This window comes from Platalea leucorodia (genome assembly GCF_965183815.1).
Source record: "Platalea leucorodia genome assembly, chromosome: 2".
NCBI lineage: Eukaryota > Metazoa > Chordata > Aves > Pelecaniformes > Threskiornithidae > Platalea > Platalea leucorodia.
In genome coordinates, this window is record NC_138824.1 from 71,101,311 (window position 1) to 71,128,203 (window position 26,893).

The 26,893-nt window shown below is 42.0% G+C and overlaps 1 protein-coding gene across 1 annotated transcript in view; it reads left to right on the forward strand.

The window, feature by feature from the left end:
• Positions 1-26,893, forward strand: part of AFF3 (ALF transcription elongation factor 3) — a gene marked incomplete at both ends in the record, with an annotated part of 329,270 nt that overhangs the window by 133,270 nt on the left and 169,107 nt on the right. Inside the window, one exon of the mRNA XM_082337877.1 lies at positions 15,951-15,995. Coding sequence (XP_082194003.1) covers positions 15,951-15,995 — 45 coding nt within the window. The remainder of the gene's footprint in view (positions 1-15,950; positions 15,996-26,893) is intronic.

Consider the following 26,893-nt stretch of genomic DNA (forward strand, 5'->3'; position numbering starts at 1 on the left):
CCAATAGCATCCTGGCTTGCATCAGAAATAGTGTGGCCAGCAGGACCAGGGAGGTGATCGTTCCCTTGTACTTGGCACTGGTGAGGCCGCATCTTGAATACTGTGTTCAGTTTTGGGCCCCTCACTACAAGAAGGACATGGAGGTGCTGGAGCGTGTCCAGAGAAGGGCAACGGAGCTGGTGAAGGGTCTAGAGAACAGGTCATACAAGGAGCGGCTGAGGAAGCTGGGGTTGTTTAGCCTGGAGAGGAGAAGGCTGAGGGGAGACCTTATTGCTCTCTACAACTGCCTGAAAGGAGGTTGTAGCGAAGTGGGGGTCGGTCTCTTCTCCCAAGTAATAAGCGTAGGACAAAAGGAAATGGCCTCAAGTTGCGCCATGGGAGGTTTAGGTTGGATATTAGGAAAACTTTCTTCACTGAAAGAGTCGTCAAGCATTGGAACAGGCTGCCCAAGGAAGTGGTGGAGTCCACATCCCTGACGTGTAGATGTGGTGCTTAGGGACATGGTTTAGTGGTGGACTTGGCAGTGCTAGGTTAACAGTTGGACTTGATGATCTTAAAGGTCTTTTCCAACCTAAACGATTCTATGATTCTAGGATTCTATTCTATGATCCAGGTAATCAGTGGGCAGACAGAAACATTTGGTTACTTTTCCTCCCAAAATGTACTAGAGGTATTTCTGGGCATCAATGGCAGACTGCTGTTTGGAGAGCTGCTGCTGAGTCCTTGTAGACCTCTTCTTGTTGGCACCCCGTGGCCAGGCCCAGTTGCTGTGAGTGAAAGCCCTAGGGATACTGCTCCAACATGCACTGTGCCCTGTCTCCTGTCTCGTGAAGGACTGAGCCTGAGGAACCAGCTTAAATTATGCTGGCTTGATTTGGAAAAGCAGGGGTCTTGTGGACAGGCCTGCTTGTTTTCAGAATACCCATTTTAGGTTTTTAAGGGGTTTTTTTAGGGTTCGTTAGGACTTTTCTTCTTTCAGTTGATACCCTGATTTTCGGGGGAAATTACATTCTGCCCACCTAAAATACTTCCAACCCTTTAGACTACTAAATGTACTTTTTGTTATCCTACCTAAAAATATATAGTGTTGCCTGTATTGAATTGTAGCCATATTCCATATCTAAAGTTATAAATGCCACTACATATCTAGATGTACTATATTACAGATGCATCTGTTTACATACATGTTTCTGATTGTGTACTTGTAAAGTGCTATACAAGCCTTCAAGGTAACGTGCATGCATGCAAAATGCAGATTACTGCAGACTATTTTCAATCAAGACATCCCCACTTAATCCTTTCCACGTGATCAAAAGGCAGGATATGCCACTTTTGAAAGTCACATCTTTTATGTTGGTAGCGTTGATTAAGATCTGGACTGCAATGAGACACAAAGAACGGGTGTCTTTGGGTACATTCGCACTGCAGTCTCTTCTGTGGTTAGTGCTTGGACAGACTGAGAGGTCTGAAGCACAAGTGGGCACAGCTGAAGAGCTCCTGCCTCTGCTGTAGGGATCCATCAACTGTTTATGCAGCAGCAGCAACTGCATGACTGCAAATTGCCAAAATCAGTGCTAGTTTATTTTAATATGCCAGACTGTAAACTGTAGCAATTCAGCAGCTGCTATGCAAGCAGGGACCTCCGAGAGAGTATCGGTACAGAGAGATAAGGATGGAAATGTAAGCTTGGCTTCTGTCTCATTCTTGCTGTTTTTTTCTTCTTTAGCTTAGAGGTACAGATATTCTGGGTGGCAAATGAACCAATATCACGCTTTTGCGAAGGCGATGGCTTGATTTTGTAGGTTTTTTTTATGAATGAGTAATCCCATTGTTTCCTTGTATCTTGAGTTTATATATAGGGCCATCAACAAGGTAGCTTGGGCAGTGAGTGAGCGGTAACTGTTACTCTACTGTGCCTGAGACCTGTGTAGGTGATTTGTGCAGGTGGGCTGCTGTGCCTATACAGTCCCCATGGATTAAATATTACAGGCATTCAGCCCATAGCTGTTGACTGATTTCCCATCTGCAGGTATTTAAAATCCTGTTGTGTTTATAGTATAAATGTATATAAAATTTAGATTAGGCAAGGACTGCTCTTCAGTGTAGATTTTTCCACCAGCCCTACGGCAGAGTCAACAGCGACCGGCCAGTTCCTGACTGCCGGGGCTGTGCATTGCCCTGTACAGAAACAGCTATTTGCCAAGAACATTTTGTTCTGTTCCTCACAAAGTACCTGTTGCTGCAAATGGTACAGGAGCATCCATGTTTTGGTGGGGCTTCCTTGTCCTCTACCTGCCCCAATATATAGCTGGGCTGCAGGTGACTTAGAGTGACATCTGCAGATAAACTGTGCAGGAAATGCTGCTGGAAGTATGGCTGGGCAGAGGGAGCCAGAAAGCTGAAGGAAACCCTTAGAATACGCATAGTCTTTTGCATCTTCTTCATTTTTCTCTGGTGTCATTACCTAGTGTCCCCACATGGCAATATGGGCACACAATTAAAAATCGGAGCCCAAGAGCAGCTTTGATCTCCTCTCCAAGAAGAACCGGCACCTGAAACTCTGAACCCTTCCCCAAATAGTTAATTCTCAGGGGAATGAGCCACTCATCCTTCCTTTCATAAACAAACAAATAAAGAAAAGATACAAGGGTTTGATCTGTTTAATACACATTCTCTGAAAACCGGAGCACAGACTAAACATAGTAATCTGATGATTACAAATTATTCAGTCCTATAAACAAAGCATGACAATTGATGACAATGTGGTATCATATATCATAAATGCAGAGCATCCTCTCTCCTCCAAAACAAATAGTTTGGAGTATTTCAAACCCATAACAAATATATTTAATGCAGATCACTGTGAAACAATGTGTGTTTCTCTGTTTCTAATGCTGTATACAAAAGCCAGCCAAGAGCTTTTTGTGTTTTATGCATTATATTCAGTTATGCTGCCAATTCTACTTCCTATTTTAGTATTCTGATTTGAAAATCAAGATTTGATGTATTTCAAGCAACGCTTGATGCATGCGTGTCTTAAAATTATAGGAGATGGTTTATAAAGTAAATTATGAGACCTTAATATAATTTCTGAGTTTCAGATAGATTTTTATCTTGCTAGTTAAAGTATTGATCCCAACCCTTATATTCTATCGGTAGCTTGTTATGCGAGGCAAATCAGCTCCCATTGTTACCGATGCTGAAAATCTCCCTGAGTAACCCGTGATAGGTTTATTACATAGGAAGCTTTGATCCTCAGGACTCAACTAAGATATTCAAAGTTCTTATAAAGGTGTCTTAGAGTCTGCGATACAAATTCAGATGTCTGCTGTCAAACGACTCCTATTCAGCAAACCTGTATGAGCCACCTTTGAAAGTGAAACAGCAAGATGACACCATTCATAGCGTGACTTTTGGACAGGTCTTTGTGCTCCCCAGCCTTTCGGTACCTGACAACTCGTTCCAGGCCGTATCAAAGTTGCATAACAGAATTTGTAAAAAGCTACACAGAAGGGTTTAATGTGTTGAGAACAAGTAACTTCTTTGTTGATATCCAGTGCCAGATCAAAGAGATGGAGTGTAATAGGCCCAGGACTGCATTACCTTCAGTTACACCAGGGAACAAAAGAATAAAATAAAACAGTGAAAGGCAGCAGAGAGCAATAAAAAAGGAAAATACTAACAAGATTCAACATCCTGAAACAGGAATAAAAGCCACAGAAATAAATTCATCAAGATCACATAACAAAAGGGAAGCATGTGGCTTCTCGGCTCAAAGGCTTTCGAACTGTACTCCTGTTTTCGGTACATGTTGTTATAATTTGGGGTGCCACAAGACCTTCCAGTTTTTACAGGGACAGAGAGCTGCCTTTCCGCTTAAAAAATGCAGATTTGTTGTACTTGACCTACATGGAAATGTCTGTGAGCTGTAGCAGTATTAGAGATTTTCTCTCCATTTAGCTTCCATTTAAAATGAAATAGGGCTACATTGAACATTTCTTCCTCTAGAGACAAAATAACCTGTTTTTAAGTGGAAGATTGCCACATCTGTTCAAAAAAATAAATATAGAAATCCAAGAGGCAGCTCACCTTTTTGAATAAAAACAATGAAAGTTTTGGAAATCAAACCCAAGCCAAGCCTAAGGGCAACCTAACTTTTCTGAGAAAATTCACAAACCCCTCTCATGCAGCGTAGTACTGGTTTTGGTCTGCAACCCAGTAAAAATTAAACTCTACCATCATTGTCCATTTCTTCCTTTCATTTCCCCCCACTGTATTGTGTGTTGCATGTACGCGAATGCTGGTGCATACGGGACTTAAAATCATTTTATGGCAGTAAGGCTGTTGAGAGAGCAGTTCTCTGTAGGCACCAGCCAGAGCTTTGCAGTCCGTACACCAGTCATCCCCCCCATGACACTGCACTATTATAAAGTGACTTGTTGCTTGTTTTCTGTATTAGAAAGAAAACTGTTAATGTGACAGTGAAAAGTGGTTACTGCCCCTGAGTAACACAGCAAGTAGTTGTGGTTTGTACAGTTTTGCATTTCTGGGTTTTATAAGTGGTGCTCCATTAGCCTTTAGCTGTGTGGGAGAGCTCAATGCAAACAGCTGTGAACTGGCAAATGTCTACTCTACTGGAAGGACAAGCAAACCCTTTCAAAGACACAAAATCTGGAAAAGCTGAGGACAATTTATCTTTCTACTTGCTTTCTGTATTTCACTGTTACTTGTAACAGCGACCAGTAAAAAAAATCAGAAAGCGTTGTGACTTTCCGATGCAATATCCCCTTTAAAAGGAGATAACCTGAGAATGTACGGAAAGAAGAGAAAAGTGAAAGCCAAAAGAGAAAGGACTAAGATCATTTTAAGCCAACCTTTTGTCCTCCAAGCCTGAGGAACCAGTGTGGCTTCCATCACAAAATGTTAACTAGTAGCATACAACTACTTGGGAGCTACCTACAACCTTCCCCAAACCTGGGACATTATTTATTCTCCTGCTTCTGGTCTTGTGATTGCCCAAACAGTAGGGTGCTGGCATGGAGCCCACAGGAAAGCGGGGACAAGTGCTGGGCAGCTGCCACTCCTTGGGGCAGATGGTTTTACAGATGTGGAGGTATCCTGACTTCTGGAGGGAAGTCCTCTGCAAGGCAGCACCGCAGTGCCTAGTTCCTGCCTAGCTGGCCAAAAGCCTTTCTGTCCCCCACCAAAGAGGACCGATACAGGTCTGTGGTGAATTGATGGGAAAATAAATCTTTCAGTGGGATTTGGGAAAGGCAAAATAAGGAAGGTACTTGCCTACTCTGCAACTTTATAGATTTGCTGAATTTATTGATTCCCATATTAAGGCTACAGTTTATAAGATTTGACACTTGCTTGGTTGGTTTGGGCATTTTCAGGAAACTCTTGTAGAGAATTTTTGTATGGTGTATACAGATACACACACATATATATGTATACCTTGATATATACATGGTTTCATGTACATTCTTAACTGGAAGAAACTTACATATCTGAGCCCTAAGACATTGCAGCACTGACGTTTTATTGGAAAATTTATGTGTCCTATTAACTCTGCAAAACCTTTAGAGAGTACTATTTTCAGTAGCTTTGCAGTGAGCGTGTTTCCATCAGTCTGTCAGTGACCACAGTATGGCTGGATTTTTCTTTTGACTTTAAGGAATGCTGAGAGCGCAATAAAGCTCTGCCGAGATTTTCGCTGCAGCTTGGAGAATTGTGCTATTTATCAACTTCCGTGTGGATTTTAAGAGAATCCACCTGAGCTGACCAGAGGCGTCAAGGGATTGATTTAAAGATAAAGATGCATACAATAGTTCATCTTCATTGATAAAGCTTTCGGTATCCAGTAGCAAATTATATCTCTTTTTGGCAAATAAGTGTCCAGGTCAGAATTGCCATGACCAGAATATGTTTTTGCAGTCTTAGTGATGAGACTGAGCAGTCATTCTCAAACCAATGCATATGATGCTCTGTTCCTTACACATAATAGACTTTTTTTAAACTCCCAATCCTGATCCACATTTTCCATGAAACAATTGTATTTTCCACAAATTAAGGAAAGCAGTACAATGTACATGTCTCAGGCCAAAATTAATTCACTTTTAAGTCACAATACGGAAAAGAAAGGAAATATGCATCAGCTGTGCCCAGACAAGGTAGAAAAAGTTGTTTCTCTCTGGATTTACAAACAGGTTGTTTAACTCTGCTGGCTTTATTGCTAGATGCTCACTGGTCTGCACATGCTTCAGATCTGCTCCATCAAGGGTTCTTGATGATTGTTGCCCTCACAAAAACAGTTATAGTGAAAGAAGATTTATTTTGCTGGGGACGAGACACTGTCAAAGCCAAAACTGTCAGATGTTGGTGACATCCTTGGACTAGCAAAAGGCTTTAGTAGAAAGCCAAATGTTGCTCTGGTCTCCAGATTGTGGGTTTTTTTACCTGTTAAGTCTAGATCAGTCTCAGCCTCTAAAATTGAGAAGGTGGTTTTCAGCAACAGGGATTAATGAGAGGTGGTTTCTCCCTAGGAAACAGTTTTTTCAGCTCTGTGTAGCAACCTATCCTGAGAAATAGTCCAGTGTTACCTTCTGGAGATACAGGCTGCTGCTCAGTGTTTTGGGCTCTTGGCTGCCCCATGAAGATCCTGTAATCCTCTTTTAGCCCTCTGTGAAAACCAGACCCTCTTTGGCCCCAATCTTTGAGTGAGGTATTGGGTAGAGCAACATCTTTGTTACCCATCATGACAGAAACCACCCTTGTTTCCTTTGTCTTGTCCTCAGCTTCATTAACAGAATTGTCACCCAGATTTTTAATAGCATTTCAATGTTAATATCTTTCTTTTTGACTTAGTAGAGATATTGTTCAGAGGATGATGTTTTATCAATATTGAATTCCTCGTGCCACGCTCCATTTCTTATTCCCTCCACCACTGCCCAAAGGGTAGATTTTTCCCCATGAGCCATTTCTAAATGGATGTAAATAAGCTTTAAGGAACGCCTGGTAGATGTTACTCTTTCCATCAAACACTCATGTACAGGGGCTTTCTTCCATCAGGGGCCTTTTGTGGGAGAGATTTCTGCAGAGTTGTGTACAGTGAAACCTTCTATCTGTAAGAGGTTTAACCCTTTCTGCACGATAGTTTGTTATCACATAACCTTTAGCTCAGTGGGAATGAATACCAATTATCATTTATAAACAGTTCCTCTCATTATGCGCCTATTTATGGCATCTTTTATAGCTTGCTAATTACAAGCACACAAAACAGAAATGTTTGGAGTTAAGTAATGTAAACAGGGATGTAATTGATTTTCATGTTGAATAGTTTTTATTGATTTATTGTTAATTAACATTTTTAAAGGATCTCTTGGCAAAATAATCCATTTAATTTATTGAATATTATACTAGCTGATGGTAAATTCATATTAAAATGTCACAAAAAGATTAACACTTCCATAATACTTGTTTTTCCAACTGTTGCTGGTATACAGATGTTATATATTCTCCCCAAACAAACACAGACAATATATTAAATGCAATCAGTTGGTCTCAGTCCAGGCCCTAGCGGACAAGTGTCCACATCACTAAAAATACCACATTCCAGTTGACACTAATTGGCCGTCTGTACTGCAGGGAGGACAGGCATCTAACGGGGAGAAAAGTGATTTCTATCGCTCGCAGGGCAGGGTCCTTGGGTCGGCTGTTGAAGGACTTCATGGGCTGAGGGGAGAAGCCCGTATCTTCGCTAAAATAGCCTTTCCTGCTGTAAAACTAAAAGACTCTGGTGTCCATAATGGAAACCTTCCAACAAATAGACCACTGTGTCAAGCAAGCCGTCACTTTAATATGTTCAGAGCATGCATACAGTGCTGCAGAAAATGTAGTATGCCAAAGGCATTTCCAGAGGTCCCCACTGGCTTTTTCCAATTTGTGGGTGGGAAGAGAGGCTGTGGAGTCCATTCAGGGGGTTGTTGACAGCATTTTGGTGTATGCCAGTGTCCTTCAGCTCCTGTTGACTTCACTGAAAGCTGAGGTCACTTACTCAGCACCTCCCAGGATCGAGCATGTAGCAAGGAGTAAAATTGCAAGTTGCAATCTTCATTATTACCATCCCATTATATTTTTCAAATGGGTAGCAAGAGAGTGTAATCACATCAGACCCTATTTTTTCATTAGTGAAGAAAAACATTAATATACTGTGACATGGTATTGATTTGATACAATCAATCTTTCCCAATAACAATAAAACCTTTATATTTTATTAATAGAACAATGCAGTTGTTCTCCATTACAGCTCCCTTTTATTGTTCTGGGTCACAGTGTAATTCTGGCATGTTTGGATTTTTATTTTTATGAATATAATGTAAAAGCCTGTAAAATTGCTCCACTGATCTGCCAGTAGGCTTCATTTGAGGATTCCAAGCATCTTTTATTAGATGAAATATTACCGGTGCAGCTCCTGTCATTGATTGTTCAACGGCCCTTACGGGTGGAGAGGGTGGGGAGGTTTCAGAAGGGGTTTTGACCTTTAATTCTCTTGATTTTTTTGTGGTGTGGACACTGAGACTTGGACTCAGACCGTCTCATCAGTTTGAAGATTACCTCTCAGCACATGGCTGGACCCAGCACTTCTAAATCCTCTCCAAACTGGGCTGTAGGTGCCTAAGCTCTAGTGAAGCTCCCGGCAGCCAGCCAGCTGGCAGCCCTTGACCATCACCTCACTTTCTGACCCTGGGCTTTCCATCCTTAGTTCAGGTCAGGTGCTACATGGGCAGGAGGTGCTTCAAGCTCTGGGGCAGGCCATGGGCATGCATTGGAGGAGTCACGCTCTAACCTCATCTCCCTGCTATTTTAAAAAAAAAATACAATACGGCGAATGCCTTAGCTTATACATCCACAGTATATCCATCTTCAACTAGACACCATCCTGAATCTCAGAGGCAGGATCCTTTCAGGCCCTTCAGATCTGCACATAGGGCCAGCACAGCCTAAGGCTGGGTTATGGCTTGATTATGGCTTTATAAACTCCTCTGCAGTCTTCCTTCTTGGATGCTCTGCTCTCCAAAAGCTGGTCTCCTACCTAGGTTGTGGGGGACCTGCTGAGCAGGCTGTTCTGAGCAAGTATCACTCATCAAGAGCAAAACGTGCTCTTGTCTGATAAGTGTCTCCTTTCTAGTGTGCACGACAAGTCTATCGAATCATTTGGAATTTATCTACAGATATTTTTGATTCGTTTTCTTCAATTAACCAGAACATCTCCCTGTTCCTGGTACAAGACTGGGGCATCGTGATATTCCAGTTGCAGTGAGACCCCCAGTTAGTATAGCCAGATACTTTCATTAAAGCAAAGCTAGATTACTTTCATCACTTGCTCTTTATTCATTTTTTTTCCTTGAAATAAAAACTTTTTGTTAACCTTTCTCCTCCTCCCTTTTGAACCAAGAACAATGTTGCAAGATCCCATGGTAAGAAAGATAATCCCCATAATAAATATGAAGGCTCCATTTCAAAAGAGAATGGGCTTATTAAGGGTAACAGTTTATTAACAGTTGCTGCAAATTAGATGGATTTAATAACTTTAATTAGTGCAATACTTTCTGACACAGAGCTTGAGGAGAATTCAGCTGTTCATCCTCATTTCCCTCCCGCACATCTCTGTGTCTAAGGAAGCAGCAGCAATTCCTCATAGTAAAAGTGAAACAGATCCTACTTGCAGCAATGCAAAGCGCAGGAGAAAACTATTGTATCAACAGACTGCGGCCACTGGCACTCCAAATTAGTCGTAAGGAATAATACAAATGCAAAGTAAAGCTTTCAAATATCAGGAACAACAGAAAATCAAGCTTCCTGAGCCGTCTCTTCTTTTCTGTTTCCTTGGGGTAACCCTGCGCAGTTCAGCCCTGCTTGCCTCCATCCTCACGAGGATGAGATGAGGCGTCTTCTACGTTTAAGGGCTGTGAAGTGCACAAGCATTACTAATGCCAACCAGTGAAATGAGAGGGACTACAGTATGTCTTGGATCCCTGAAGTCCAGCCCTGTTAAAGTAGATGGAAACATTGCTGGTAGGTCTCGCATCACCCATCAAGATGGAAACACCATTCCTGTTAGTAAAAAAAAAAAAAAAGATAAATGCCCTTTTTAATTGTTCTGGTCAGAGTCTTTTCCTACTCAGTCCTTTTCCTATGGGATGTTCCACTTTATCAGAACGGAAAATGTCTGCAGCTATGTTGATTTTGACCAAATCTATATTCATTCTTGCTTGGAGAAAATATTTTCTTAGTCAAAAATTACTAAATTTGGAGTCAGAGTGAAACATTTCAATATTTTGTTTGCATGACTTCTTGATTTAGGCCATATCTTATTCTGTAGCTATGAATTTTATTTACATTATTTAAAATTTAATGTTGAAGTGTTTTGATTTGATCAAACCTTCATTTCTCAACTAAACTGGAGAACATTTCTTAAAATTTCATTTTGAAGGCAATGGTGTCATACAATTACATTTTGAACAGGAGCAGAGGCAATGGGATAAAATCTACATGTAGGTGCCTGGCCTCCAATTCCGAATGAAAATACATTCCAAAAAGTGGGCATTTCCTGGAGGACAAAAAGTGAGTTTTTAACCAAGTCAAGGTCTAATTTTTTAACCAGCCCACCTTTCCTGATGTCCAAAGTCCTGCATTTTCTCTCCAGAGCAGTGTGGGTTCAGCACAGCCATACCTTAAAGAGCTTTTTGGAGGATGCAGCACATGTAAGGAAATCAACAGCAAGTTAAGCCCTGAGTGTCTAAAAACCCTTCCTGGGCATCTGCTAATGACCTCTCCCCCCAAAAATTCATTTACGTGGCTTGGCTGTATTTCTGCAGAAATCCCAGAAGTCACCTCTCTGCTCTCAGGCACCTCTCCCCATTAAACTTCATCATTTTACTCCACAACTTGAAGGTATTATTGTCAGTTCAGAGAAATGATCGAAGGGAAACTTTGTTGAGGGCAATGGTTTTCCACAACCCAACAGGCAGATGCTGCACATGTGAACAAGTAAAAAGATAAGGAAAGCACCTGTCAGCCTTACCCTGTGAGAAACTCTAGCCACTCTAACAAAAATAAGGACTGGGAAAAGCACATCTGTGTGATGCAATGAATGATGCATGTGTGCATGAATGCAGCCCTACCAGGAAAATGACTGCAGAGAGCCCAGAGAAACTTAGGTTCTGTAACGGTGATTGTGAGCTCTTCTTTCTTAAGGGAAATGAGTATCTTTCTTTTTTTAAGCACACAGCTGTTTCCTTTTACTGACATCTCCTGAATTCCCCATATTTATCTTTTCCATATTTGTTTATTTTACAGTTCTGGAAGTTCCATTCTAGCAAATGGATGATATAGAAAATGTTATATATACATATGTGCATGCATGTGTGTGTATCTCCATACTTTCATGGCCTTGCCGGGCAAAGAAGCATTTCTAATATGCTTTCAGATCAAGGTCCATCAATGTGGGCTTTTCTCCCTTTTTTCCTGTTTTTTTTAATGATGGATTTAGGTTATTGCCTGCCAATATTTACTGCCTGAAGCTTCACTTTAGGCCTGCAGCCCCGTGTTAAGCAATGTTGTGCAGTGCCTGTGCAGCCCCAGGTGTGAGAGCTGCCCTGGAGGCAGAGGTGGCACCCAAAGGGTGGATGCGTGGCGGCTGCTGCCATGCTGCTGGTTGCAGATGACCGGCGTTCAAGCCCCAACACAGCCAGCCTGACTCCCACTGAGTGGAAGAGGCCAGCAAGTCTGCTGAGTGCATACCTCAGCCTTCTGGAGATCTTAATCACACCTAATTTATAACAGAGACAAAATCGAATAACTCCTGGAGACTTTGTAAGAACATTTAACACAGTCCAAATAATAGCAGCACCAAAAGCTCGCACCATAAACATCTCTTAAGCTAAAATGGAAATAGATACTGGCAGAAGATTTTTCTTTCTTTCCTTAACACAAAGATTTGAAAGGAGGAGAAGTATCACAGATAGGCAATTCCTTTCAGAGGGATTTCTTTATATATCTCCATGTGAAAGCTGTTGGTAAGGGAAGAAAAAATAAAGTAATGCTCTGAAATAAAATTTGTACAGATGTAGCTTTTTTTGAAATTACATCCCATTTCTCAAGAATTCGATGTAGCCTTTAGTCAGCCTTGTTTCTTACAGTTCTCTGTGCTTTGCATGGTAATTAGCCGCTCGTGTTATCAGCAGCATGATGCTCCCGGCTATGTCTTCAGCAACCACTGCCGTTATCCTCGGCGGCAGCTCCTCGCATCCTCCTGCCAGACTGTACGCCAGCCGCACGTGTGTGCAGATGTTTGGCGTTCTTCAGGCTGTGCTGTCTGAGGACCGAAGGTAATGGGCACAGCATCCGAGAGGGAAGAGGCTGGAGCCCACTTCCCCCGACAGCTCCCCGAGACTTGCCAGTATTTCGCTGACGGTTCATTGGAGGTTCAGTGAGGCGAGTTTGTTATGACAGATCACAAAATGCAAAGGGAGGCAAATCACCTGGGTTCATCAGTGTCAGAATAAATACAGGGTAGCAGCTCCTCGGCTTAGTTGGGAACAGCAGCCTCAAAACCTTTATTTTGTTTTAGGTTTTTTTTAAGTAATTAAAAGATTTATTGCACAAGTGTACTGTGGCGTGCAGCCTATAGAGAGGGTGAAGGGACTGCTTTGCGCAGATTGTCGGCACTTCTGACATCAGCATTATGCAGGTGCTGCGTCATGCAGCCAGCACTGACGCGATAGTGTTTGGATCAGGCAAGTCCACTGATGCAAATAGCGTGACTAGTGCTCTGTGCTATTTGTTGTCTGCAGGTAATGCAATCTCTTCTTTTCATTCAGATTTCAAGAAACATTTACCAGCTTTTTTTTTTTTTTTTAAAAAACTAAAATACGGCCATGAAGTTAAATTCAGGTTGCCAGATTCACGGGCAGTGAGGGTTCCTCTGTAACACAAGTAGAGATGTAGCAGAGAAGGAAGCTTTTAGAATAAGAGTGGGGAATCTCTTCCATACCAATGCCTACAGACACTTTTCAGACATACCTTAGGTCCCACAATAACACTCTGCATTGTATTATATGATATCATGAAGAAAAACATAATATGGCCCCAGGCCATATGAAATTGAAGTTGCTTGCTGTGTGCAGAGCATGGATTGTTAACTTCCCCACCCTTACTCTAGAAAGTTTGATATCAACAGTAATGTAAGATCCTTACAAGTATTCAAACAAAAAATGAATTAAGAAATTTATGTTTGACATTCAGAAGATGAAGAACAAAGGGGAAAATATAGAAATCGAGTTGTTTTTCCAAATGTTGTTTTCAGTTTTGCGTATCTTTTCTTTGGTTTAGTGTTTCCAGCTTTTTTTTTTTGCCTTTTGAAAGGCGGTGTGATGTTATTGAGAGAGAGATGTGAAAAGTTCTTTTACTCCCTGCCCAGAGATATGATGTGCTAGGGAGAATAGCTATAGTTTTAGTTCTCTGGTAACGGAAAGTGTAATTTCTTGCTGATGAGTATTGCAGACTTATTTCATTACACTTCTAGGAGGGATATTTAATTTTGTAAGAGAAGCTTGTTTTTAAACCTACTCTGAAATAGCCTATTGCCAGATTTACCTTCAGTAGTTTTGTCTTCACATAAAAATAAAGAGCACCATTTTACCGTATGTTCAATGTATTGTATACAGCATAAGATGATAGGTCATCTCATCCCTCCTTCTGTAAGATGGCAATGGACTAGAATATTGAACTTGAGGTCTGGCAGTAAATTCGTTGCTCTGTAAACAAGGCGTTCATGATGATGGCTTTACACTCTCCACTGTTGTTAATGGGATAACAAGTCATAGGGCGGGGTTTGGGGAAGGAAAGGGAGAAAATGGAGGGAAACCCACAGAGAACAGAGAGATAAAAATTAGCTAAGATGAATATTTAAATACTTAAATATCCAGAGATTGTTGTGCTGTTTCTCTCTGTCTTGTTACCTTCGTTGGCAACATGAACTGTTGCACTTGCGCCCCTGCTCCGGTGGCAGGAAGGTCGCACACGGCATTGTGCGGCTCCTCGGGGACAGGGCTGAGAACAGAGGAGGGCTATCTGCTCAGGGCTGCAGCTTCTCTTCAGCACCCGTGCATCAGATATGAGTAATTCTCCAAAGGCTGACATTATAGCATGCTTAGTTCCTTTCCCTTTGAAATCAGGGGTGTAACTCCTGGTGAACTGTAAAGCTGACGGACTGTGTTGCACCAAAGAGAGTTAATGTGATTCATTTGTTTAACAATCAAGGGCCATATTCAGCGAAGATTTAGCAGGAGTGCTGACAATAAAGCACTTATGACTTTCTATGAATTGGCATGAAATAACAGCCACAAAAAAAAATTATGAAACATAAATTGTCCCCTTGCATATGCACGACTGCCATACTTCTGGTCTTGGTTACAGCTGTTAGGCTACGAGCTGCTGTGGATCCAGACCTCTTCAGTGACTCAGCTCAGGCTGAGGAACAGCGGTGACAGTGTCCAGGACTTGCACAAACTGGCTAGTGGTATCATTTGGGTCTGGTAGGCACAGAGGTACCCATTTTTGAAAGCGCTTCATGATTTTTTGGGTGCCCAAATGCAGATGTGGTACAGAAGTCTGATTTCCCAGTGACAAGAGCACAGCACTTTGGAAAATCAAATTGCTTTGATATTTCTCCAGGTGGGCACCTGAAAACTCAGAACCTCCAGGTGTTTTTTGAAAACAAGAGGCAAAGACCAAGCTCACCTCCCTGCTAGTTCTTTGGGGACAGTAATTAATCGTATTGGTATTGTTTCCATCCCCACTTCCCACATGGGAAGACCTCAAGCCCCAGTCTCCTGCCTCCTGAGTTACTTGTGTTCTGCAAAAGGAAGAAAACCTTTCTTTGGGGAACTGTCAGGGAATTTAATGTGGTAAAGTAAATCCTCAGAAGACTGCATCTTGTGGAGAGCTGCAGGAGTATACCCCCTCAGTATCAGTACCTCCATCCGTGGTGTGCCCTCTTCCCAGTTGTGCTGGGCGGCGCAAGGGGACCGTGGCCAGGGGGCAGGCAGGAAGGGGGGGGGGGGGGGGGCATAAGTATGGCAGACTGGTGTCTTGCGCTGCATTGTCTTTGCTGGCAAGAAGTTTGCATCCTAATGAACAACCAAGCGGAGCACGTAGGTGAGGCACCGGCTGGATGGTTCCTATAGGGGGATCACTGCTCTGCCAAATCTCTGATTTCCCCTCTCCAGAATGGCTCTGGAGGAAGCTACACCATTCAGGAGAGCCAAATTCCTCTGTGCCCTCAGTCCCACAATGTACGGGTGGGTTTAGCATCAGCGTTTTAGGAAATCATAGCCTTCTCAAGGCCACTGTGCTGCCTAGCCGACGCTCAGTGTTGCAGCCTGTGTTGCAGTCTCTGCAGCTCTCCCCTCAGCATCACAGCTGCCTCTACACTATACATCGTCAGGCTTCACATAGGCAATGTCACTGCAGAGTCTTTCCTGCACAAAGGATGCAAAGAGGTGTTATTTATTTAATATAAACAAATGCGCATATTGGATATATGTACATGCAATAACTGTTTTGCTTATGCTTACTCATATGCAGTATATCCAAACCAGCAGGAACTGCACCCAAAAGTGGTGTAAACAAAATCCTATGAATTTATACAAATATGTTGCAATCATATGTAAACACTGCAAATATTACATCTTCTTGTGGTGCTGATGGGGAATAATTTGAGAGTTTTAAGCAGTGCAACTTTTCAGATGCTGGAAAGACTTGGCATCATTTTGAAACTGTAATAGAGGTTGGAATATATTTCATGTGACAACCATGTCCTCAAACCTGCTATTTGTTGTTTCTTTTTAAAACACAAACAAACTATTTTCTCATTTTGTTTACAGGACAGTGGAACAGGAGATAACAGCTGCATTGAAGAAATATTGCGGGTAGGAATCCGTAAAAAAACATTTTCTTCTAGTGCCATTTTGTTTACTCTAAAAGGACAAGAGAATAACGAGAATATTGCAATTACTGCTGTTAAAAATATTACTCTTTTAGATTGTCATCTTTCTAAGGAAAAAGTAGGCAAAATTATTTCCTCATGAAAAATAATTGAAAAATCTGTGAAAACAACCTTCTAGAGCCTCTGGATTTCACTGCTACTTTGTGCCAGTATGGCTGACCTTCATGCATGCAGAAGCAGATAATGGGATAAATTATAAACTGAAATGTACAATGATGTTTCAGGTTTACAAACCATGCAAAGTGCATGTTTCCATTAATCACGACTGTCAAAAATCTTAATTTTGAAGAGAGGTCTAGGAAGGTCATTTTCCACCTGGATTTAATTAGAATCCATTATGTAATGTCATTATGTCCATTATGTCCATTATATAATGACAATGTGCAAAATCCATAGTTATTTCCATATTTCATTATTATTTCTTTTATCTTAGTAATTTCTAGTTTATTTTCATGGAGCAAATTAATACACATCCAGACAGATCTTGGCTTGAATGAACTTTAATATTGATTATTTTCTGAGGCGGACAAATTTATAAACAATGAAACATTTCCATATATTTTAACTCGTGGTTTTTTTGGTTCTTTTTCTAAACTGATAATTCAATAACTCACAATGCTTATAAATCTGATATAATAGTGAGTGAAACACCAAACAAGGTAGATGGAATGGTAAAACCTCCCTATTACTGTGTGCGCTTCCACCTCTTGGATATCCACTACCCAAATATTTCAGATTGTTTGTAAACTATGGGGCTATAAATATTTGGTTTAGAGATTAGTAGTGCATTAAGCCTGTTGTTTCTAAAGGCATTTCTCCATTCTCCCTGAATATGTTAAATACAGTTTTTAATTCTTAAACTGGACAAAGAGTTTATTGGATGGCTTATGACTTCACTGGCAGAGCTTTTACTTAGCTAACGTTTACAAAGTAGGCTTTTGATGGGCTGAACCGCACATTCAACAAGCCTTAGCCTCAGTCCCTGCTGTTTTGTTACAAATTAGTAGCAGATAGTATAATTCATGAGAGCTTTTTACATTTTTCACGATGAACTAAGTATATGATGTGATGTGAGGCTCATTCACCCCTTTTTTATGCAAGGCTTTTAAAATGAACAAAGAAGCTTGTCTTCCTCCTTAGGTTGTGCAATTTGGCTTGTGCAATTAGCCAGAAAATGTAGAAGAGACATGGTTCCTTCCACACAGAGGAACATGGATATGTAAGAGACCCCAGCTGAGAAGAAAAATTCACTATATGACTAGGGATGGTAAGGTGCATCTCCAAACCAGTAAACGCCGCTGCTGCTCTCTCTTTTTTTCCCCCCTTGGGAAATATTTTCACGAAGCTTCATGATGAAGCGTTCAGGACATCCTTGGATGGGTAGGACCCTTTTGTTCATGAGGATTTATTCACAAATTCTTTCACTTTGCTTAAAAACTGAATAAACCAATCCATAGCTCAAAAGCCACACATTGCATCCATATCTCGCTGTCTGCTGAGGCTTAGCATGGCTAAAATAGAGAGCGCACTGTTTTCATCCCCTAGCTCTTGTCCTCACATGAATACTCAGTCATCATGGGTAACCTCCCCAGTCTGTCCATTCTCCAGGTCCTTAACCTGAGTGTCACTTTCTATTCCGAGCTCCCCTTGTGTCACTGTGTCTAAGACTATGCGTAAATCTTGCAGACTGTTCTCTATAGCATTTCTAGCTGAAGCTCTTTATTCACAAAGGTATAAGTCTCAGGTCCAAATTCTCATTACCTACCTTGATTGCTGCAACATCCTTTCCTTGGTTTTGACAAATGCAATGTTACGCACCTCCATTCATGCTGCTGTGCAGATCATTTTACTGGCTTGACACTTTGCCCAAAGACATTTGTCTTTACATCTCACCACTGTCATCTCCTTCTCTATCACATGAAGTACAACTATTTGTCCCTGATCATAAGGTCTCAAGTCTCCCAGTTCGTGCTAACATATTAGCTCCCACTCTAGCTTACCTGGTGATGCCAGCCTCTATTACCCTGTTGCTAAGTTTTACATCAATGAATGAATTTCTCCCATGCTTCCCATCAGATCTGGGAACAGCCTTGAACACTTTCCCAATTAGCTCCATACCTACCTTCAGATCTTTTCTTAAGAGCCTCTTTTTTCACAAGGACTGTGGAAAAACAGTGGTGAGGTCAGGGCTGTACCACTGTTTCTCATGCTTTAGCATTGTTGTCCCACTTGTTCCTTGTAGTGCCCAGTCAGGCCAGATGTAGCCATCTGCTCTCTTTTGTCCTGAAAAGTGAACTTTCTGTGTCAGGGAACTGCTGTATAGTACAAAAGGAGTTCCTAAGTACTCTCACAATATAAATCCATATCAGCAGTGGTTGCTGTTACTGATAATTAGTGAAAGCAGCAACAGTAATAATGTGCCACTGCTACTCACTTTGTAAATTACTGGCATCCAGACTTTTCCAGCCCTCTCTGTGCCCTCTTTTTGTGCTGAACAGATCCATTCAGTTTTAACACAGATTTTCTGGTTTTCTGAAATAGACTATTTATAAGGAATGCCATTTCCATGGTTTTGTTGGAGGTGCTATTCACATAGTAAAGCCAAAGTTTAGCTCCTTTTCAGACAGAATATGTGCAGTACCTGCATGGGTGCCCAGAGGCAGACAATGAAAAGCCACAGGAGCTGCAATCCTTGTGTTCCCCTCAGAAAAGATGGCTCTTTGCTGGTGCACTGGAATGTGTTTATTATAGGAAGGGCCACTCTACTGTACAGACCATCAGCAAAAGGAAGAAGATGCTTAAAATTTATCTTTTTAAGGAACATTGCACCCTATTTTAGCTGTCTCTTGCACAACACAAAGCAGAAAACATCCTCTCTTTCTAGACAGTGTGGCCCCTGCACACGTCAGGCTGTGGCTCTTCCAAGGGATAGCTACTTCCACAGCATGTCCGCGTTTCCCCAGACAAGACCAAGGGCAGTAGAAAGTGTGCCCCAAGTCTGCTCCATCTGCTTCCCCGTGCTTCCTTCCCCCAGTGGGTGAGAGGAGGCAAGCGCTGGTTTGTGCACAGATCTTGTCACCCTCTGGTTTCAGGGCTTGGCCAGAGCTAACATCTGGCCCTGGGCTGCAAAATCAGTTGAGGCATAGCTTTAAAATCACCAAATCTTATTTTGCACTAACTGTGACAAGAATTTGTAGTCTTTGTGCTGCTTGGTGCAACGCAGGGTGCCACGGCTTAAGTCTAGCCTTTTTTGATGTTGTTTTACCAAATGTATCAGAGCTCTGTAGACTTTGTAAATTGACAGATCATTCTGCATGAAACTGCAGCTTCCAAAAAAAGCCCCCAAGAACTGAGATGCAGAACCGCTTCCAGTCCTGAAGGAGGTTGATTAACAAGACAGTAACCCTGTCGAGATCGGAGCTGTTGTAAGGACTCCTGCTGAGTTTATAATCACTGCAGGAATCCTGAACCTCATCTAACCCCATGCACTAATTTATAGCAACTTCTTCAAAGTGTACTGACTCCTCTGTCCAGCTGCAGGCACGCACATAGAGGACAGAGAAACTTCTAAGAGAGCCTTCAATGTAAATAACTCTAGTAAGACCAAGTTACAGATGTAATGTCAAATCAGGAGAGAAAAGCCTCATTACTTGACAGTAGCTGTAAAAGGCAATTCCTTGCAAGCTTTCACATTGTTGGTGGAGGACATGGTAGAAAACTTTGAAGTGGGTAAGAGTTAAGGCTACACAAATATCTTTTATTCCACCATGCCCTGAGCAGTTGCTACCTGAGTTCCTGAGACACCTCAGTTCCTGAGGTTGGGCAAAGCCAACCTATTGACTTCCTTGCTAAAACACAGGCTTGCTGAGCAAGATCAGTAATTTTGGCTGATTTCTATTTGATTTTATTAGTGTGTGGAACTGTGTATTTTGTTGTGACTGGTGGGGCTTGGAGTAAATATTTATTTTGCTCTAGAACACAGGAAAAATGGGAGCAGTGAGAGTCCTGCCTCTCCACTAAGTTAACTGTTGCGACCAGTATCAGATGCACTCTGAATATATTTGCTATGGATTTAAGAAGATAGGGAGTGTGTGAGGTGCAAGCAATTCTTGGTTTGTAAGATAAGTGGTTGGAGATTGATCTGGCTGTTCTTATAGTCTTAGCTGTGATTTCCTAGAGTGGCTTTCTTGAAAGAAAACCCACAGGCAAGCTGAGGTTTTAATTATTGAAGATGTTCCTTGTGAATTCCCTTCTTTTTCTTGTGTTGACATGAGAGCTGTCATTGAGCTGGGGAGAGACGGATGTAGTTTGTTTGGCCTACAAACAGTGTTTGGCTGCAGGATGCAGAAACAGTGGGAAGCTGATGGAGGAGAGCAATGGGGATTCAGAGAAAGGGCTAGAGGAATACTTGGACGTACTGCTGGATAAAAAACTGGTCATGAGCTGGCAACATGTGCTCACAGCCCAGAAAGCCAACCGTATCCTGGGCTACATCAAAATAAGCGTGGCAGGCAGGTCAAGTGAGGTGATTCTCCCCCTCTGCTGCGCTCTGGTGAGACCCCACCTGGAGTACTGCGTCCAGCCCTGGGGTCCCTGGTACAAGACAGACATGGATCTGTTGGAGCGGGTCTAGAGGAGGGCCACAGAAATGATCAGAGGGCTGGAACACCTTTGCTATGAGGAAAGGCTGAGAGAGTTGGGGTTGTTCAGCCTGGAGAAGAGAAGGCTCCAGAGAGATTTTATTGTGGGCTTTCAATGCTCACTGGGGGCTTATGAGAAAGATGGGGACAGACTTTTTACCAGGGCCTGCAGTGACAGGACAAGGAGTAATGGTTTTAAGCTAAAAGAGGGTAGATTCAGACTAGATATAAGGAAGAAATTTTTTACAATGAGGGTGGTGAACCACTAGAACAGGTTGTCCAGAGAGGTGGTAGATACCCCATCCCTGGAAACATTCAAGGTCAGGTTGGATGGGGCTCTGAGCAACCTGATCTAGTTGAAGATGTCCCTGCTCATTGCAGGGGGATTGGACTAGATGACCTTTAAAGGTCCCTTCCAACCCAAACCATTCTGTGATTCTATGAAAACCAAACACGACCAGTTAACATGGAAGAAGCCATCTCCTTTGGGATGGCATGGAGCAGTGAGGAGGCAGGATGGGGTGTGGGGTGGAGGACAGATAAGTTTATTTCAGGGAAGATAGAAAAAGCAATTGGGGAGGCAGTGAAAGGACTGAGACTCTAGCTGCGAACATCCTTGCCAGTGAAGGACAACTCTGCTTGGTTCCATGAGCCTTCTGCAAAGGGGTGAGCACTCACAGGTGCCCTTGCAAATAGCTTGTGACTCCCCATGGCCACAGGACATCCACTTATGAAAACGTGACACTTTAAGTGTGATGGTTTTAATGAGTAATTTACTTGAATCTCTCTACCCTGTGAAACTAATCAGAGTATGTAAAGCACAGTATTTCTTATTTGAGCAACATAAAAACCTGAATGAAAACAGAATCTAATTCTGTATTTTTCCCCTTCCCCACTTGGGATCCCTTGGCTCATTAGCAGGCTTGCTAATTCTTTAGCAGAAAGCATTAAGGATCAACCCATCAAATATTCAGGGTTTTTTTTCAAACGTGAACAGCCATATGTGCTGTGAGATCAGCTGCACTCCATCAGCTGATTGAATTAAAACAAGAGCAGAGGTAAATTAGAAACTGTCTGCACAAGACAAATCCTGTGAAAACATGAAATCCTACCAAACACACTGTCACTGTGAATAAGCATCACAGTCAGTGGAGCACATGTCAATACTTAGAGGGGAGAAAAATCAGTTTCTTAGAGGTAGGTTGTTAGTTCAACAACTGTGAACTGCTGCCTTGTAAATGTTAATGACTGTAAGATCCCACTGGCTGCAGTTAAGCTCCTGGTGGAGTCAGACATGTGAAGAATTACAGAACACAAATATGGTAATCAGCAGTATATTTCTAAACACTTCTTTTGCTTTCCAAAGCAGAGGGAGAAGCCTACAGGTGGAACGAGACCCACTTTGGTGCACAGTGCTAGTGCAATAGCTACTTCTGCACTAGCAGAGCGTTTTATTGCAGTCTCACTGCAGGAAAGAAATTACTGGGCAACTTTGGGAGGGAGGTGAGAAGGCCGCCCTCAGCATGACACCTTCATGGGGAAATTTGTGTTGGCCTTTGTGACTTAGCCTGGTGGGAAACTCCTGGAAAAGTTTCAGGAGGAACACAGCAACTTCAGGCAAAAGAGAGGCAATGGAGGAGAGAGAAGGTATGGAGGCTTAGAAGCAGCCCCAGTTTGCTGACACTACCTTTCTTGCTCGGTCTCATTGAATGCAGAAGTACTCCAAAGTGTCAGAATCATGTTAAAAATGTATCAGATGCATAAAATATCATTTGTTTTCATTGCAATCTTTCAGGAGAACTTTCACTGCACGGCTTTTCTTTTAGTATCCTAAATTTCAGAGCGATTAAAACATTATTTTGGCTGATGTATACTGTTCATTGCATTTCTTCAGTATTATTCTTTTTGTCTTTCTTGTTCAAATAAATGAAAAAGCATACCCAAGATTGTTTGGAAAACATGTCGTTTCACCCAAGGCACTAAATCCCAGAAACATTAAGACGTAGTTCAAGCCAGCTAATCCAACCTCCAATACTCACCTATTAACATTGCCCTTCTTTCCACACCATAACATCCAGCTCGTTTGTACAATACCTCATCTACAGCAGTCACCGTCTGCAGTGATTTACCTAGGTCAGCTTTCCTCCAGCCAGCCTGGGTACTGCTAGTGGTGTGGATGGCAGCACCGTAGAGCTTCAGCAAGCTCTCTGCCTGGAGCTTCTCCAGCTTCTCAGTGAGAATTAGCAGTCTGTACAGTACTTTGTGCTGCTAGAGCAAAATTAGCAGCAGTACCAGACCTAGCTAAAGATATTTTGGCTTTATCCACATAAGCTGCAATGACTACAGAGGAGGCATACCTGTGTGCACCATCATCCCCTTGACTCCTCACACCTTGGCAGCTTGCAGGATACACCATCTGTATGTGGTGCCTTGGACTTTCTCTGTGTGTCCGCTGCAACCAGGGTCTCTTTATTACCTCTTTCTCCATCCAAAAGGCTGGGGGGATATTCCTCACTTTTCACAGCTTTTGTCCCTTTTGGGGCTTTCTCTGATCATCAGAGTCTCTCTCCAGGTGATCTGTTACTTGTTGTCAGCTCATCTGAACAGAAACTGCTCCTGGTTTGGGCACCGGGCATGGCACACCCTTTTTATTGCCCACATTGTGGTTTTCAGCTGTCAAAAAACCTTCACAGCCAATGCGTTAAGCCCAGACACGTAAACACCGCTTCCCTGGCCCTTAACTTGCAGAGTCTGAGGTACAGAGCGCCATGTAAAATGGCACTAAAATACTATACTAACAGTGATAATGTCAACCAGCCATTAATGAGTTGTACACCAACAGCTCCCCTGAATTGTCACACTTGTATTTTTGCTGCTGTCACTGTTGTTGTTGAAAATAGTGCCACAGAGGAGTTTGAGGTTTGAAGTATGCTGTGTATTTAAACCTTGAACTTAATAAATCTCGGTGTCAATGAAAAAATATCACCTTAAAAAGGCAAAAACTATAAATAGTTTTGTGGAAATAGGAGATCAAGATAGAAACTCTTATGGTGGGAATAAGATTTACAACAAATGCCACTCAAAGGTAATCTGTCTTTCACTCTTCCAGGTCCCAATGTAGGACATGGAGGCACTTTCTGTGGCATTAGCCACCCACGTGCTGTGGCACCCACATTTTCAAATACAGCGAAATCTGATCTGTTTTGAATCGAATAGGGTGGTGCAGAGGAAAGAGACCCATATTCTTTTTAGAATACAAGTAGCCGATGTGCGAAGGCTTTGTGTTAGGAAAAGGCAGGCCAGTATAAAAGAGCTGGTGAAAAACTATCGTGCTAATGTGGTGGAATTAATTTTCAAAACTGCTGTTTTGTAGTGAGTGTACACACCCTGTTATTTGACAAAGCAAGAGAGAATCCAGAACGAATAACCCAGCCTCTCTGCTATACAAAATAATACAGTAAAATACTTACTAATTTTTCTCTCTGTTTAGAGTGTTTCACAAAGCTGGAAAAGAGGCACAATCACCATCTTGTTCCAATACAGAGAAATGATTCCTTGTTATTAATGGCAAAGGGCCAGATAGATCCTCATTTTGTATATCCCTGCCACAGCTCCTCTGAGGCCACCAGAATTATGCATATTAGTACCAGAAAGGATCTGTGCTATCAGTCTTAATGAAAGAAGAATAAAATTTGGGTAATAGCGGGTATCCACACTGCTGGGAGGCTGGCGATTGATGCCTTCAGCTGCCACCTTTAGAGAACAGCCTACTTTCTACTCCCTTGGTAAGATTCACTCAAAACGAAGTGAGACCACAAAGGAGGTGTGACTTGAGATGTAAACCCTTATTCTCCAGTAAACCCCATGGTGACAGTGATTTCTTCCTTGATTAAATGGGCATTAAGGAAGCAGACTCATCAGACAATGCAACTAGATGCTGTTATATGATACGTTTTCCACCCAGGTTAACGTTCTCATTTTCTTCGCCATGTTTCCAGGGATGGCTGTAGAGTAGGGGAGGGAGAGATGGAGGGTTTCCCATAGTGTGCATGTGTTCTGGGCTGTAGACTGCAGCTCTGGCTGCAGAGCTGGGCAGTCATTGCCCCATGGTCCCCGACACCTAAGGACACAGCCCTGGTTTGCCCCGTGAGCCCACAGGATGGCAGACCTACTGCCATCCCCAACTTAAGATATGTTTCTGAAAACCTGCATTAGATTGAGTTGTGGGTTTCAGTGGCTGATGCTACACAGGTACTTCGGCCGTGCACCTTTTCCTGTCTCCTACACAAACATTTTCGGCAGACATGCTCTTACATCTAGGAAATTCCTCTGTGGTGCCTGATTTTCCACAACTGGAGATGATCAGCGGGAGCTCTCCCACCACTGTCACATTTTGGTCTGAGCCAGGAAGCGTGAGCTCTCTGTTTATGTCTGAGAGAGGCAGCTTTCCTCATCTGGGAGCTGAGACAAATATTCTTTTGTTAATCTTATTTAATCATATTTAGGAGCAACACATGAGTTAGCAGTTAGCTTCACTTGGCAGAAAGACTTTAAGGAAATTGTGGGAGAAAAGAGGAGTCTGGTAAAAGGAAATTAAATCGCTTTCAAGAATATTCCATTGCAATGTCTATACTAATAAGTAAAATGGACTAATAACTGTTCTCTTGCCCTGAGGCCAGTCAGCGTAGCATGGCTCGTGTCCAAAGAGCTAAACTCTCTTACAGCCACGAAGCAGAGTGGCTTCACCCACGCTGCCTTTTGGGAGAGGCCCCTGGGCATGCAGGGATTTTCTCTGCAAGAGTTGGCCCCAGTGAAAACTGTGCTGGTGTCAGTGATTTAATGCTATGCACAGTTGTGGGCCAGCGCTCAGGTATGTGGTCCTGTCGGTGTGTTAGGAGAGGTGTGGTCTAGCTTTTCTATACAATGTGCTGGGCTTCCTCCTGCCTTGTGCACAAACTCCAAGACCTTGGAGAATACAGTACTAGCCACACTGCAAAAATTGTGATTGCAAATCTCTAACATTTTTTATTCTACATATTTTGGCATCTTTTTGCCATTGTAGTTCATTGCCCTTGGGACATATTGGGTTGGGGTTTTTTTTGAAAATGTGAAAGGTAAAAACTGTTTTTGAAGGAAAGACAACATACACAGTCATTTGTCTGCAGGATGCAAGTGCTATTAATAGAATATTTTAAGAGAGACTGACTGAATACTGATCAAGTTTTAACCAACCAAAATGTCATAGTATCTGTCCTTTATGATTAGCACTAAATGCCATTTACTGTGTATGGTGCATTGTGTCATTCTTAGAGTTATTTTGGATTTAGTAGCTTAGGAAGTAAAATGCTATCAGGTGTGCTTCAAAAGTGAGGTACTTGGAAAAGACCCAGTTATTTCACGTACAAATTATTGATGTCACCTTAAATGATGGGATTCTGACTCAGTCCTCCAAACAGTACCACTGGACAGGTTATAACGAAGATGGTGATAAACCATTACATTTCTGACAGTTTCCTAAACTTCATTTTTGCCAATGGAATTAATTTAATTAAAAACATATATTCTTTACGATAATATTGACTACACTTAAAGTCACACAGACATAAAAGGGCTTACATACAAACTTCAGTTAAAAAACATGCAATTTTATGTAGAAATTGCAAGCCTGTCACTTTACCCTTGGGGGAAAAAAAGTTATTCAGAATAATGACAATAGCTTGGTGGGAGAGAGAGTGGGCTTCACGCAGTAAAAAAGTTTCTTTCCAGCTGTGTGGGTTTTCCACAGGCTTTTTTTCATTAATATTATCAAGTTATTTGTTATTTACTCATGAATGCTGAATAAATACCGAGCAAATTCAAGACATTATTAATTTTCGTAGCATTGCATGCACGCATATGTAATGGTTCATTATAGCCCTGAGTTTTCAACATATTCCAGTGTAAATGAGAAGAGCCCAATTAAAAAAATTGTAGACCCTGATCCAACCTTTGTTGACTTCAGATCCTGATGTTGAATTGAGCACCAAAAGAGAAAATTATGCCTATTAAATTGAGTAAACATTTTCTTCATTTATCTGGGTGGCTTTTTTCTGTCAGCAAAAACTATTTTTTTGCTAAAAATGCCAAGCCTTAGAAACTTAATGAGTATTAATGAAAAGCTGGAATAATTTAGCATGGACAA